The sequence below is a fragment of the Geotrypetes seraphini genome, chromosome 5, assembly GCF_902459505.1.
Source record: "Geotrypetes seraphini chromosome 5, aGeoSer1.1, whole genome shotgun sequence".
Taxonomy (NCBI): domain Eukaryota; kingdom Metazoa; phylum Chordata; class Amphibia; order Gymnophiona; family Dermophiidae; genus Geotrypetes; species Geotrypetes seraphini.
In genome coordinates this window covers 250720032-250736457 of record NC_047088.1, presented here as the reverse complement: position 1 = coordinate 250736457, position 16426 = coordinate 250720032, and the positions used below count along the sequence as shown (strand labels likewise).

General features: G+C 45.2%; 1 protein-coding gene across 5 annotated transcripts in view; it reads left to right on the top strand.

Moving 5' to 3' along the window:
• SLC15A2 (solute carrier family 15 member 2) overlaps window positions 1-16426 on the top strand; it is a 169303-nt gene that overhangs the window by 52006 nt on the left and 100871 nt on the right. For all 5 annotated transcript variants that reach the window (XM_033946704.1, XM_033946706.1, XM_033946703.1 and 2 more), the window contains 4 exons: window positions 3225-3324; window positions 5300-5390; window positions 8154-8231; window positions 15860-15942. In XM_033946704.1, the coding sequence (XP_033802595.1) occupies window positions 3225-3324; window positions 5300-5390; window positions 8154-8231; window positions 15860-15942 (352 nt within the window). The remainder of the gene's footprint in view (window positions 1-3224; window positions 3325-5299; window positions 5391-8153; window positions 8232-15859; window positions 15943-16426) is intronic.

Genomic DNA, 16426 nt, shown 5'->3' with positions numbered 1-16426 from the left:
TTGTACAGGGCCATGGTGAGACCTCATCTGGAGTACTGTGTGCAATTCTGGAGGCCACATTACAGTAAAGATGTGCGCAGAATTGAATCGGTTCAGCGGACGGCCACCAGGATGATCTCGGGGCTCAAGGATCTCTCGTATGAAGAGAGACTAAACAAATTGCAGCTCTACGCTCTCGAGGAACGTAGGGAGAGGGGAGACATGATCGAAACATTTAAGTACCTCACGGGACGTGTCGAAGTGGAAGATGATATTTTCTTTCTCAAGGGACCCTCGGCCACAAGAGGGCACCCACTCAAACTCAGGGGCGGAAAATTTCATGGCGACACCAGAAAGTATTTCTTCACAGAGAGAGTGGTTGATCATTGGAACAAGCTTCCAGTGCAGGTGATCGAGGCAGACAGCGTGCCAGACTTTAAGAATAAATGGGATACCCATGTGGGATCCCTACGAGGGTCAAGCCTTTTTCTGCCGTCATCTTCTATGTTTCTATGTTTACCTTTGGGGTTAGAGCCTGACCCAGCTCAACAATGGCAAGCCCAGATAGTTTCCAGAGATGTTCTCTGGACGCTCACCACATGATATTCTTCTGGCAGAGGGCAGCACCTCGACTGCCCACCACGGGTGTTATATTCAATGTTGGACTGTTTTTGGTGACTGGCATTGAATATCTGGGATTTTCAAAGCCATCTGGTGCATGGCCGGTTAAGCTGACATTCAGACTTAACCAGTCATGGCTTAGAGGCCAAAGACAGGCCTGCTTTTTATGTGGTCTTATATGCTTAAATTCCGAATATTGGAACTTCAGCGGTCAGACTCCCCGAATGCCCCCAACATCGCCAGCTTATCTTTTTGGCATTAACTGGGCATTTCAATGGTGATAACCAGTTAAATGCCACTGAAAATGCCTAGTTGGCCAACAAGATGAGAATTAACCAGTCGGTAGCTGTTCCCGGCCAGTACAAGGATAAGAAAATCTGACCTGTATTTGAGAAAGCCAGACCAGCTGTTTAATTCAGTGGAGAATTTGAGCAATCAAACGCCAAAGCAGCAAGCCCAGGGTCTCTCCTTCCTTTCCAGCAGCAGCTGAAATATCTGCAGATTTTGAAAGCACTGTTTGCAGGCTCATTTCCTTCTGAAGAGTCTGCTTTGCACTCTGCCCGTCGGCCTGACAGACTGAAAACAAGATCGGTGCTCAGCTGAGCAGAAACCGCACTGGCAGGTAATGAAGTTCCTGGCTGCGGCAGAGGTGTTTGGCAACGTGGGCTAAAGGTGATCTTCATGACCATGAAATCCTCTGGTCTACCTGCCTGTGAAGAGACTTCAACAGGTTGCAGCTCCCTGGATTGTTTTTGGGGCTTCTCTAGGTTCCAAAAACCAATCGATAGAAACAGACCTGGAAGTAGCTCAGCCTTCTGAGGGAAAGGAGCAAGTTTCCCTCTATCTCTTCTTTCCCATAGCAAAGGATTAACGGTAAGGAGATAGCAGAGTCAGGGTTCCTGACACCATCTTAACTCCACCCCAGCATATATAACATGAGGGTGGTTTGAAAAGTTTGCATTGAGGGCTATGCACTTAGTCCAGGAAATTTCCAGATTTTTCTTAAGCTATTTTTCCTACGATAAAAAAAAACACTGGAAAATCGCTAGACTAACCCCCTCTTTTACTAAGGTGCGCTAACCGATTAGCGCACGCTAAACGCTAACGCATCCATAGACTAACATGCATGCGTTAGCGTTTAGCGCGCGCTAAATCGATTATCGCACGCTAATCAGTTAGCACACCTTAGTAAAAGAGGGCCTAAGTGTATAGCCCTCGATGGAGACTACATTGTTTAACTTGCTTTTTTACCAAACCTTTGAAACCACCCTCATAAAACAATGGTTAAAGCCAAAAGACAAGCACCCAACCATAGCATCTCAATACAATTCTTTCATCATGTGCACGCTAACAATAAAACTTTCAATTTATGAAGTCAATATATATATAAACTAATCTGGTTAATAGAATGCATTCTCCATGTCTATTCCTGGTGGATATCCTAAACCAGATCTATTTCTGTGCTTCCACCCTTGATCATCTTTCTCTCCATCCCTTCCATTCTGATCCCCAGCCCTCTGCCCTCTCTTACTCAGAATAGTAGGAGAGGAGCATCTCTCTTTCTGGTTTTAAGTGGGCTGCCAGCTCCTGCTTGTATTTCAGCCATTTTCCCTCCATCCCTTTCAGAGTTTTTGTGTTGTGGGAGGCTGTCTCTTGTGCCCACTCGTATTTACGGACGTAATCACTGGGTAACTTTAGAAAACAAATTTTGGAAAACTTGGAACCTTGGGCAGTAATGCTTAATAAACAGTGGAAAGTCCTTGAAACATAAAGGTATACCATTTTAAAATGTTACTTTCTTCAATACCTAAACATTTTCACTTTTATACAAAAGGTTCAGTAACTCAGCTTAATCTATAAAAAGGGTTAAAACAAACAGTTCCATGCAGCACTTTTTTTTGTCATCATGACTTGTAGGAATACATTGGAAGAATACATCTATTATGACACAATATTCATAGTTTTAGCGCTTTCTGAGCACTGTTATGGTAAATCACAATTCTGTGGTTCATTAACTTTGAAAATTTCATTATTTACCTTTTTTTAAAGTGGTGCATTTGATCTCACAGTACCTATAGAAATGGTCCATGGCCAAAGATCACCATTATTTCTGGAGCCTGGTTTGTATGCATTCTGAGTCTGACCAGTAGGTGTCACATTTGAGCAATGACTTGAACTCCCTCCCCTGCTTCCTCCCTCCCCGCCCCCCCCCCCTTCCCTCCTCAAGGACTGCAAACACTATTTGTGCTGCATCTGCAATGCTATCATTGGTCCATTGCTTGGATTATGAATGTTGGTGAATCTTTCATGTTAGATTGGAACTTTGTGTCTATAGTGTGAAAAGTGACCATGTGAATTATGGATGTATATTTGTTGGTAAATATAAATGACATTTGTTTATAACCTAAAATGAGAGGAATAAACCCTGAAATGATGGGTTGAATTTCAGCATTTTCTCCCCAGCTACTTTACAAGAAGAAATATTCTGCCTCTTGAGGGTCTGTTATAACCTGCCCATATATAGCTGTGTCTTGTATTTCTGGTACTCTTAGTGACTATTTCCTGACTGGCATTTAGTTCAAAGAGTTTGCTCATTGATTTTTTTTCTTCTTCTGTATTTTAAGGGCTTTGTCAATGACTGGACTGTTCTTGATCGCCTTTGGAACTGGAGGTATCAAGCCTTGTGTGTCTGCATTTGGTGGGGACCAGTTTGAAGCAGAACATGTGAGATTTTATTTAAAAAAAGGCATAAAAGCAGGTGCAAGAAATCAAATAATGCAGACAATGAAATAAGAGGTGACAGCCTCAAACTTCATAATATGAAAATTCAAAAAGACTACAATAATTTGCTAAAGTAACACTATTCAGGTGCACATATTCAGGGCAGTTCTTAAAAAGGGGTGTCTTTATTTAGACATCATTTGGGGCATAACCTCATAGAATGGTAGCTCATAAATGCATAAATGATGTCACTACCCCCCCCCTTTGTTAAACTGTGATTATTAGCGCAGGGAGCTGCGTTGAATGCTCTGCGCTTCTCCCAACACTCGTAAGAACTCTGAGCGTTGGGAGCAGCATGGAGCATTCAGCGCTGCTCCCTGCGCTAATAACCGCTGGTGTCAGGTCAAAAGCGCGCCGGGACAAAGGCGCGCCCAGACAATTGAGCGCAGCGCGGAGGTGTACGCCGCTCAAAATTCATGTTTTTAGGGTTCCGACGGGGGGGGGGGCGTGGGGGGGAACCCCCCCACTTTACTTAATAGACATCGTGCCGCGTTGTGGGGGCGTTGTGGAGGGTGTGAGGGGTTGTAACCCCCCACATTTTACTGAAAACTTCACTTTTTCCCTGTTTTTAGGGAAAAAGTTAAATTTACAGTAAAATGTGGAGGGTTACAACCCCCCAAACCCCCATAACGCCGGCGCGATGTCTATTAAGTAAAGTGGGGGGGTTCCCCAACAAAACCCCCGTCGGAGCCCCTAAAAACAGTAATTTTGAGCGGTGCGCGCCTCCGCGCTGCGCTCAATTGTCCGGGCGCGCCTTTGTCTTTCGCGCCGTTGTCTATGAACCATAACCGCTATCACAGTTTAGTAAAGGGGTGGGAGGAGTAATTGTACACGTGTTAGACTATTCTATATAAAGTGCACCTAATTTGCTTATTAAATTCTATAAATGGCGTTGAAAATTCAGCATTGATAAAACTTGGCATAAATGGTACCTTCCCAGCGGTTGTATCGTTCTCTTTGGCAGGCAGCATTAGAGGGGGCTTCTTCAGTGTGATGGCTTTTGCCTTTTTTCCCTTTCTTACTACTATTTTCCTTTTCCTTCTCTCTTTTTTTCTCTTTCCAATCACCTGGGTAGGGCGGGGGGATGGGGGGTTTGGTGTGGGTATGTGAGTGTGTGTGTGTGTATGTGTGGGTGTGCTTGTAGATTGGTGTTCGAATGTGTTCTGGTGCGTTTTTGGGTTGGGTCTCTCTTTCTGTTTATAAAAAATTGCAGAAAATGGTGAACTAGGGGATATTTTCTACCTGAATGTTGCCTTTCGTTTGCTGGTTGATGGATAGGGACGGGTCATGGGGAACGGTTTTCTTTGGGGGATTTGTCCTTAACCCCTGTATTGGATCTCTATGTTGATTTTTGTATCCTTCTTCTTCTGCCTTTGCATATCCATCAACTATGGGAGCCATGTTGGCTTGCTGTGTATGTTCATCATATTTTCTGTTTAATAAACATTACTTAAAAAAAAAAAAAAAAAAAAATGGTACCTTGCGACTAGGCAGCGTTGACTGCGGTTGACGATCATCCACTAGGTGCTAGATAGAGAATCACACCTAGTGACGCCTGCTGGCGTTAAAAGCTTAGGCGCACTGCCACTTAGGTCAGGGTTTTCTTGGCCTAACTTACGCCTTAGTAAAAGGACCCAGCATTGTTCTGATTTACTCTCTTCCGGAATATTCTCAAACTTATTTCTCTGTGACTGTAATTTGAACAAGGAGGGTTACAAAATACAATGTTTTCTGTGACTTTATTTAATATATTTGTGTTGACATTTTGGAAGTTATTGATCGAGGAAAAATTGTGTTATGCAAAGAGTCTAATTTAATATTCTTACTGACATTTCCAGGTAACTGAGAAAGAAACGTATTATGAAGATAGTCAAATATTAATTTCAGTGCACTGATGTTTCCATTTCTTCTGTTTTAGGCACACGAACGAAGTAAATTCTTTTCCATTTTCTATTTAGCCATTAATTTAGGAAGCCTTATATCTACATTTGCAACACCGGCACTGCGAGGTTGGTATTGTTCTACAGTAACTGCGGAGTTGTTATCAAATGCAAAAAGTGTGAAAATTTAAGTTTGGTCCTTGGGCAAAGAGTGGTAGTTGCTACATTTGTCCACATGTGTATGTGGAGAACAAGAGTCAACAAACAAGTCATATTTGACATGTTTTTATTTGACTAACTAGGTCACGAGATCCATGGTGGCCCTAGTGGGCCCTAAACTCTTCACCCCTCCCTTCCTTGACCCCATAAAGAAACCCATAGTGGGCCACGTGAGCCAATGGAGACTTACCCTCAAAGATCTCCCTAATGGCTCAAATGTCCCTCTTGAACCCCCCCCACTCTTTTCCCTCAATGCCATAATAAACCACGGCGGTCCCCCATCTCTAAAGTCAGAAAACAACAGGGATGCCTTGTGTTTCTGCCTTTGGAGCTACTGTCGTCTAGAGCAGTGGTTCCCAACCCTGTCCTGGAGGACCACCAGGCCAATCGAGTTTTCAGGATATCCCTAATGAATAAGCATGGAGCAGATTTGGATGTCTCTCACGGCCATTATATGCAAATCTCTCTCATGCATATTCATTAGGGCTAGCATGAAAACCCGATTGGCCTGATGGTCCTCCAGGACAGGGTTGGGAACCACTGGTCTAGAGAAATTGTGTGGACTCAGGATCTTGATAGCTAGCCTCATCATTAGAGAAGCAAGTCAACAACAAAGGAAATCTGGTTCAAATCCCTCTGTGCTTCCTCGTGATCTTGGGAAAATCACTTAACCCTCTATTGTCTCGGGTACAAACATAATGTGAAAGAGTAAGAAGTTATCTTCCACTAATGCTATCATTCCACCTCCATATAGCAGGGGCTGTTAGCCCAAAGCTGAGTGGACTACATGTCCCAGACTGCACTGGGCTTTACAGCTCAGTGCTGCACCACCTTAACAAGGTAACTGTGCTGAGTCAGGGGGGAGGGGTTCAGCAGGGAGGTGTTTATCTACCACAGAGGAGAATAATTAGGGAGAGGTCCCTTGTGACATAATCAGGCTTGAGGAATGGGCATCAACATGGCAGATGAGGTTCAACGTGGATAAGTGTAAAGTGATGCATGTAGATAACAAAAATCTCATGCACGAATACAGGATATCCGGGGCGGTACTTGGAGAGACCTCCCAGGAATGAGACTTGGGAGTTCTGATCGACAAGTCGATGAAGCCGTCCGTGCAATGTGCTGCAGCGGCGAAAAGGGCAAACAGAATGCTAGGAATAATAAAGAAGGGGATCACGAACAGATCGGAGAAGGTTATCATGCCGTTGTACCGGGCTATGGTGCACCCTCACCTAGAGTACTGCGTCCAGCACTGGTCACCATACATGAAGAAGGACACGGTACTACTCGAAAGAGTCCAGAGAAGAGCGACTAAGATGGTTAAGGGGTTGGAGGAGCTGCCGTACAGCGAAAGATTAGAGAAACTGTGTCTCTTCTCCCTCAAACAGAGGAGATTGAGAGGGGACATGATCGAAACATTCAAGGTACTGAAGGGGATAGACTTGGTAGATAAAGACAGGTTGTTCACTCTCTCCAAGGAAGGAAGAATGAGAAGGCACTCTAAAATTGAAAGGGGATAGATTCCGTACGAACATAAGGAAGTTCTTCACCCAGAGAGTGGTAGAAAACTATCAGAAGGGAAAACACCCTCCAGGGATTCAAGACAAAGTTAGACAAGGTCCTGCTGAACCAGAACGTACGCAGGTAGGGCTAGTCTCAGTTAGAGCACTAGTCTTTGACCAGCAGACTGCCGGGCACGTTGGACCACCGGTCTGACCCAGCAGCGTCAATTCTTATGTTCTTATGTTCTAGCTTTCCCCGAGATGTGGCTGCGGCAAAAGCCTGGGGAAGCTACTCCATTTGAGCTGAGAAAGAAAGACCATAGAAGGTGAAACAGTTACTGATGACATCTTAGCTGAGGGTATCTGGGCTGTATGGGTGGACCAGCTTTGCCTCATATGCGGTACCGAGAGGGAACATAGGAACTAACGAAGCCGAATGAAGGAGCTGACCTGGTTTGCTGATAGAATCTGCTGGAAGTAAGATTCTTCTATGTGGTAAACTCTGCCTATATTCTAATGCCTGACCAGAGATATGATTGAAGGCTGTCGTGAAATATAGCAGCCCGACATATTACTGCAGTAAAGAACCCAATCTGAGTGTCTGTTCCTGGGGCAATAGAGAAAGTAAATAAGGACAGATTCTTCAAACTGTGGGGAGCCACAAGCACTAGGGGTCACTCGGAGAAATTGAAAGGGGACAGGTTTAGGACAAATGCTAGGAAGTTCTTTTTTACCCAGAGGGTGGTGGACACATGGAACGCACTTCCAGAGGATGTGATAGGCCAGAACTCTGTACAGGGGTTCAAGGAGGGTTTGGATAGGTTCCTGGAGGATAAGGGGATAGAGGGGTACAGATAGAACTTGAGGTAGGTTATAGAAGTGGTCAGAAACCACTTCACAGGTCGCGGACCTGATGGGCCACCACGGGAGCGGACCGCTGGGCGAGATGGACCTTTGGTCTGACCCAGTGGAGGCAACTTCTAAAAAAAAATGGGGTGTTAAGTAATTTGCCCAGGGTCACGAGGAGCAGCGCTGGGCTTGAACCTGCAATTTCAGGGTGCTGAGGCTGCAACTCTAACCACTGGGCCCCTCATCCATTCCTCCTTCACTTTGTTGCCTCGATGGCATTTGTAATCCTTAACTCATTCTTATTTTTCTCTTCCCTCTCTAGGAGATGTTAAATGCTTTGAAGGAGATTGCTATGCCTTGGCCTTTGGGGTGCCAGCAGTACTTATGGTGGTGGCCCTCGGTAGGTTGCACTGGTGCTACTTTGGATACTTCGCTGAATTTTGGCAGTCATATTTCTTCAGTAGCTAAAACTGCATTTTATAAGATCGGGTTGATTCTGAAACGACGTGATTTGCCGTCATCTGCAAATTTCAGATTGGTTATGCAAAGCTATGTTGTGCCACACTTAGACTACTGTAACCCTCTTTTTTGTGGTTTTCCAAGAAACTCATTACAGAGCCCTACAAGTGGCACAGAATACCGCTGCTAGGATAATAGCCAGATTGCCTCGCTATTCACACCAGTCACACCAGTGCTTGCGGAACTCCATTGGTTGCCAGTTACACGGAGAATCTAATCTAATCTAATCCTTAGGTTTGTATACCGCATCATCTCCACGTTCGTAGAGCTCGATGCGGTTTACAGTAGGAGAAATAGGAAGGAACTACAACAGAGGGTTAGAGGTAGAAGTGTGAAGAAAATTTAGAGGACTTGGGATGCCAAGATATGAGTTTCCTTGATTCCTAAGTTGGAGGGAGACTTACATTTTTTGAGAAAAGCCAGGTTTTCAGATGTTTGCAGAAAACTTGGAGAGAGCTCAAGTTCTGAAGAGGGGAGGTAAGGTTGTTCCAGAGCTCAGTGATTTTGAAGTGGAGGGAGGTCCCTAGCTTTCCTGTGTGGGAAATGCCTTTTAGCGAGGGGAAGGATAGTTTTAATTTGTGGGAGGATCTGGTGGTATTAGGGTTTGAGGAATTCCAAGAAAGAGGGATAAAGGGAGGGAGGATGACTTTGGTTTTCAAATCTGCCAAGGGTAATTTCCTCCCTGCCACAGGCTTATGTACCATGTCGGCCTTTAAGATCACAATTTAGGAACCTATTGGCTGTCCTTCAGCTACGCTTGGTTACTAAAGTTGTTAATCGATCTGGAATGTTCCAAGTGGCCAGACTGACATTATGGAATTCAGTCCCAGATTCTATTCGTCTAATTTCTGACTTCCTGGTATTTTGGAAAAGCCTGAAGGCATATTTTTTCTGACTGGCTTTTCCAAATAACGAGTAATGTATAATGTGGTACTAATTGCTTTCGGCATAGATTTTGGGTTATTGGCTACCTGTTGTTTTTTTAGTGTGCATTGTCGTGTTTGATTTTAGTTGTGCATGTGCTATTGTTACATCATCATTTTTTTACATCATTTTTTTATTTATATACTGCCTAAACCGTACAGTTCAAAGCGGTTTACAGGATTTAAAAAACAAGGCGACAGAAATATTGGAAATAATATCATCAAGACAGACCCACATAGATGTTTGATATGCGGGCTATACATGTTTTAAATAAATTAGCCATGCTTTTATGATACCATGCTATCACCAGCTGGCATTTTCACTAGAGCCAAGAATCACAGACAATCCTATCTATCGGTGGCGTTGTTAAAGGGGAGGGGGGACGGACCTCCCTGGACACTATCTTGGTGGGGGCATTGGTACCTCTCATACTCTCTGCCCTCTGGATCCTGACGTGCGCCTTCCCTTCCCCTGTGCTTCTAACTTCTCACCAACAAAAGCAGTAGCTCCAACCTGCTGCTTGTGCAGGCCTTGGCTTTCCTTCTGAAGTCACTTCCTGGCTACGGGACCATGAAGTGACATCACCGGGAGAGCGGAGGCCATCACGGGCAGCAGGTTGGAGATGCTGCTCGTACTGGTGAAGTCAAAGAGGTGCAGGGGAAGGGAAGGAGCGGTGTGCGCACGGAGGGGGCGTGGAAGAGTGGAGGGGGCGCCGCCATCCCAGTTGCCTCCCACCCTCGCTACTCCTCTGTCCTTTTATTATACACTAGTGTTCTAGTCCGTTACATTTGTTACAGTAACGGGTGCTAGAATAGCCCCACCTATACCCTGACCCTGACTCTGACCCCACCCATGCCCCGGCTCTATCATGCCCGTACCCTGCCTCCCACTGTTCCCAGTCCCACCACCTCACCTTTCACCATTTCCTTTGTACTCTTTGGCCCTCATAGATCCTCCATTGCATTTATCACCTGACAGGGTCTTTACTTACCCGAGGCGGCAGCAGCAGTCCTGACGTAGCAACCTTTCCTCCCTCAGTGCCCCAAAGCAGCAGTGGACCTACCATTTCCATCTCTCTCTTTCACCCTTTCACACCCTCTACCATCTCTCTCTGGCCCTGTTTCACCCCTTTTGCCATCTTTCCCTTTCCTGTCCCCCTCTATCCCCTACCATCTCTCCTGGTCCCCCTAGTAGCCCCTCTGTCCTTCTCATCCATCTGTCTCTCTCTCCTTTCCTCATTTAAGTCCAACATCTCTCCCTTCTCCCACTCCCTCCCCCGAATCCATGACCTCCTGCCTCTGTGGACCTCTCGCAGCTCCTCCTCGTCCTCCTCCAGCCAAGCTTCAGCCATCTACACTGGCCCCGGCTCGGGCGAGAGAGAAAGAGAGAGAGATTTGTGCGCATGCGCACTCCTACCTGCGGTGCCCTACAGCGCACGGAAAACGGAACACGCAGGTGGGAGTGCGCATGCGCGCTTAGAGTTTTATTAGATTAGATTATTATTTCTATTTAGAGTCGGTTTGATTAAAATTTGATTATCTGAGGTAGTGTTTCCTAAGCCAGTTCTCGGGACATACCTAGCCATCGGATTTTCGGGATGCCCAAATGAATATGCATGGGGCATAGAGACAGATTTGCAAACAATGGAGGTAGCGCAAGCAAATTTATCTCATTGCAGATATCCTGAAAACCTGACTAGCTGGGTGTTTTTCAAGGACTAAGATGTGAACCCATGATCCAAGGTACACTGGTGGGGGGATTGGATTTAAAGGGAGAAAATAGAAAAAGTAGCAAGGGGGAGGAAGAAAGCAAATTGAATTACTTAGATTCATAGGGTCACTAGCCTCTTCTCTCTCAAACAGAGGAGATTGAGAGGGGACATGATCGAAACATTCAAGGTACTTAAGAGGATAGACTTAGTAGATAAGGACAGGTTGTTCACCCTCTCCAAGGTAGGGAGAACGAGAGGGCACTCTCTAAAGTTAAAAGGGGAAAGATTCCGTACAAACGTAAGGAAGTTCTTCTTAACCCAGAGAGTGGTAGAAAGCTGGAATGTTCTTCCAGAGGCTGTTATAGGGGAAAACACCCTCCAGGGACTCAAGACAAAGTTAGACAAGTTCCTGCTGAACCAGAACATATGCAAGTAAGGCTAGACTAAAATAGGGTCACCGTACATGAAGGACACAGTACTACTTGAAAGGGTCCAGAGAAGAGCAACTAAAATGGTTAAAGGGCTGGAGGAGTTGCCGTACAGTGAGAGATTAGAGAAACTAGGCCTCTTCTCCCTTGAAAAGAGGAAACTGAGTGGGGACATGATTGAAACATTCAAGATAATGAAGGGAATAGACTTAGTAGATAAAGACAGGTTGTTCACCCTCTCCAAGGTAGGGAGAACGAGAGGGCACTCTCTAAAGTTGAAAGGGGATAGATTCCGTACAAACGTAAGGAAGTTCTTCTTCACCCAGAGAGTGGTGGAAAACTGGAACGCTCTTCCAAAACACCCTCCAGGGATTCAAGACAGGGTTGGACAGGATCCTGCTTAACAAGAAGTGTGCTGGTAGGGCTAGTCTCAGTTAGGGTACTGGTCTTTGACCTGGGGGCTGCCGCGTGTGCGGACTGCTGGGCATGATGGACCACTGGTCTGACCCAGCAGCGGCAATTCTTATGTTCTTATATTCAGCTTATAATAAAAATGAGCCTGTATAGTCAATGCAAGGCCATGTCCGGTGACTGGCATTGATGATCCAGGTTTTTTTTTTTTTGGCCCCTATAAATTTAACCGGCTAAGGGTTAAATTCTCCAGAATCCGCGTTAAAAAACGATGGGCTGCTGTCCTAGCTGTTATTTTAGCAATTTTAAAAAAGCGAGTCATTTTCCCAAAAAATGCACATGCAAATGAGGTTGGCGGAGAGTAGTGTAAGTTCGCTAGATTTACAGGGGCCCATTGCTGGTGATAGCGATCAGCACATGCGCAGAATAAACGCACAAAAAAAACAAAACAAATTGAAGATCAGCAGGAGGGATGCCCACTCCTTTCAGCTGCCAAGCAATGACCTCCCATCAACACCCCCCTGGCAGCGGGAGAGATGCCCACTCTCTCCTGCCACGTTGCACAATTACCTGGTGCATCCTGGGAGGGGCCTAAGGCTCTGATTGGCCCATACTCCTAAGGCAGGGCTGCCCAAGTCCGGTCCTCGAGATCTACTGGCAGGCCAGGTTTTCGGGATATCCACAATGAACATGCATGAGAGAGATTTGCCTGCACTGCCTTCTTGGTATGCAAATCTCTCTCATTCATATTCATTGTGGATATCCCGAAAACCTGGCCTGCCAGTAGATCTCGAGGACCGGACTTGGGCAGCCCTGTCCTAAGGACTCTCCTATTAAACAACCTGGGCAATCAGAATCTTAGGGCCCCTCCTCAGTGCATCCCAGGATGCACCGGAGTAGGGAAGGCCCACCATTTTGAAATGGAGAGCCTTCTGGCTGGAGGGAGTAGGCGAGGGTCGTCAGAGGCATGGGAAGATGGGGTGAGGGTTGCATGGTGGTGGGAGGGAGTGGGCATCTCTCCTGCTACTGGGGTGTTGTGGGGGGCATTGCTTGGTAGCAGGAGGGAATGGGCATCTCTCCCACTGCTGTGGGGGTGTTGGGTGTGTGTGCGTTGCTTGGCAGCAACATAGAATGACAATTTCTCCCACCGACATGGGGGTGTTGGGGGTGCGTTGCATGGCTGCAGGAGGAAGTGGGCATCTCTTCTGCCGTGGGTGTGGCAGGGGTGCGTTGCTGGGTGGTGGGAAGGAGTGGGCATCTCTCCCACTGCCAGAGGGGCATTGGGGGAGGGGGACATTGCTTGGCAGCAGAAGGGAGTGAGCATCTCTCCTGCTTCTGGGGGTGTCGTGGGGGGCGTTGCATGGCGGCAGGAGAGAGTGGGCATCTTTTCCTGCTGCAGTGGGGAAGGGGGGGTTTGGCAGTGTTGGGTGATTGTGCTACGTGACTGGAGAGAATGGGCATCTCTCCTGCCAATCTTTGATTTGCAGGGGGCGGGGTCTGAGCTGTCAAACCTTACTGTCTTGTCAGTGTCTGAGCCAATCAGTGCTCAAGCACTGACCAGAAAGTAAGGCAACGACAGCTCAGACCTGTCGGCAAATTTTGGCCGCAAATGTCACACAGTGAGGTTAGGGAATCACTAGGCAATTGTAGAGAATCGCTCGGAGTGATCATTTAAATATTAATGACCTCGTTGTACCACATTTGCATGGCAGTATCGGTGACTGCTAGAAAACTCAGAAAAGACATCGGTAAGCCGTTTTGATAATCCACTGCTAAAATACATGTGTGCTAAACAGGCTGGAACCAGTGTAGCGATCACGTTAAAGGCAGATTTTAGTTTTGAAAATCTGTGTCATAGTCAATATTCAGTGCTGGAACGGGATAATGAGTTCCCGCGGGGACGGGGAAAAATTTGTCCCTGTGTCATTCTCTAGTACAGGGCTTAGAGCAGTGGTCTCAAACTCAAACCCTTTGTGGGGGCCACATTTTGGATTTGTAGGTACTTGGAGGGCCGCAGAAAAAGAAATGACAATTTTGCACGAGGTAAAACTCTTTATAGTTTATAAAACTTTCCTTTAACAGTTAAAAGGAAAGATATATAAACTATAAAGAGTTTTACCTTATGCAAAATTGTCATTAACTATTTTTTATTTAAAGTTTAATATCTTTCCTTTCTCAAAACTGACACATTTCAATCACTACATTGAAAATAAAATCATTTTCCCTACCTTTGTTGTCTGGTGACTTTATTTTTCTGTGCTTTCAACTATGTTTCCAAGGCCTTCTTGTCCTTTGACTGTTTTTCTCTCTGTCTTCACTTTCTGCCTTGCATCCATCTTTATAATAAATAAGAGACTGACTATAATGGTAATAAATACCAGTGGGGAGAGAGCAAAGGGCTCCTAAAAAACGCTCAGAAAAGTGAAACTCTGAAGGGGAGGTGGATACCTCCCCTTGGGACAAGAGTTTACCGTCCAGTCACTGCATTTATTTTATAGAACATCACTTTCTGACCACTGGTAAAAATATAATTTGTTTGAATGAATTTTGCTAAGTCGACAAAAAATGGTTCCAAATTGTTATGCACAAAAAACTCTTGCTCATTGGAGAAGTGATACCATACACTTATCTGTACAAACTTTAAGGTTTGTGGTTGTAAGGGCTCTTAGGGGTCTCAACGCGGCCCCGTTTCGAATGTTCTGCTTCAGGAGACCCAATACTACACACTTTTAAACCTCTGTTATAACCATGTCTTTCCAAGAGATGATCTGAAATTACAACATATATTTCATAAATGCCACACACATCGCAAAAAAACTCACATATAATGCGAAGAGGGGAAACTGTACTACTTATTAGCAAAAAAGTAGAAGGAAGAAAGCACTGCAAAAATTCACATACCGTTTATCAGCTTCAGAGATTTCAAACGACGGGGACCGCTCACCAACCCACCACTTTTATACTACAGTGGGGAGGAGGGGTGACCTCCGATGGGACGTGATGACGTCATGACGTCAAAAAGGTTATGAATGTAAATGAATCATTGTCACTATGAATAAAGATTATTGAAAAAAGGTTATTGAAAAACCACAGTTTTTTAAAAAAAAATTACTGTAAAAACTGAAAAAATGCATGAAAAAATGCAACAATAAGGGGAAAGTTGACAACTGTGCATTCACAGGAAAGCTACCCACTCAATCTCGTTATTTAGTCCATTGGGGTGAAGCGTGTTTAACTCAAAGATCCACTTTTGTTCTTTGCGCCAGAGAAGTTTAACACGCTTCACCCCAATGGACTAAATAACGAGATTGAGTGGGTAGCTTTCCTGTGAATGCACAGTTGTCAACTTTCCCCTTATTGTTGCTCCCTTAGTGCCTTGCCATAAAGTATTTTTAAGTTCAAAGACGTGGCAGCGGCTCCTATCACGATTCCTGCTTGCATCGGACTTCCGACGCAGATGGGGATCGTGAGAGGAGCCGCCGCCGTGTCTTTGAACTTAAAAATACACTACGGCAAGGCACGCAGGGAGCAGGCCAGACCGAACAACAGCACCTTGAGGTCCACGAGTGTGCTTACAGGAAAACAGAACCCTAAGCGCGCATGTGCACTCCTACTTGCCAGGGACCTACTGATCACGGAAAACGGAACACGCAAGTAGGAGTGCGCATGTGCGTTTAGGGTTTTATTATAGTAGATTATGCGAATCGCTGCTGGTCCATAAAAAAAGTCATTAATCTTGCTACTGTTCGCTGACAAAGTATCATAATACTGGAATCACCAAATGCCAAAATAGAAGATCCAAAATGCCTATAATTCAATAAGTCCTTATTTCAATATCTTCATCAGGAACCAGTGCTTGGGCAGTATGCTCAAATGACTGTAAGGGCGGACGTTTCATGGGGCAAGCAGTTAGCGACCTTTGTAAACCGATGAAGGAAACCTTTGATTATTTATTTATGAACACCATGACTTGTGTACAAAAATGCAGTCTATAAGTAGAGCTTAACAAGCCCATTACCCCAATTTCTTTTTCAGTTGTGTTTATTTCCGGAAGTAGCCTGTACAAAAAATATCCCTCCAAGGGTAACATCTTGGGTAATGTCTGCAAATGCATTGGGGTAAGTTTTTGGGTCTTTGCCTTTAAACTTTCTAGGTGCTACTCAGATTCAGTGACAAGACTTGTGAGAAAGATTTTGAGTGGTGATAAACACCCCCCCCCCCCAAACAAAAAGCATATTTGATATTGAGTAGGGTTAGCATATTTTGGGTAAAAAAAAAAAAAGAGGATGTGTGGCCCCACCCATTCCACTCCCACCCTGTTCCACCCACAGCCCTGCCTCGTTCTGCTCCCCAACTCTGACCCCACACAAACCTCGTCTCTTCAGGGCTGCATTTGGAGGGCACTCTCCATTAAATTCCTGACAGGAATCCTGTTTCATGATCCTCCATCGCAATTGACATCGACCACAGACTGCAAAACCTTCAAAAAGAAATAAAAACCCTTCTATTCAAAAAACACATAAAACCGAACTAACACAATCAGAACTGTCCCAAGCATCACCTGCAACTACTCCATATGTACTTCTGATGTCATGACAATTC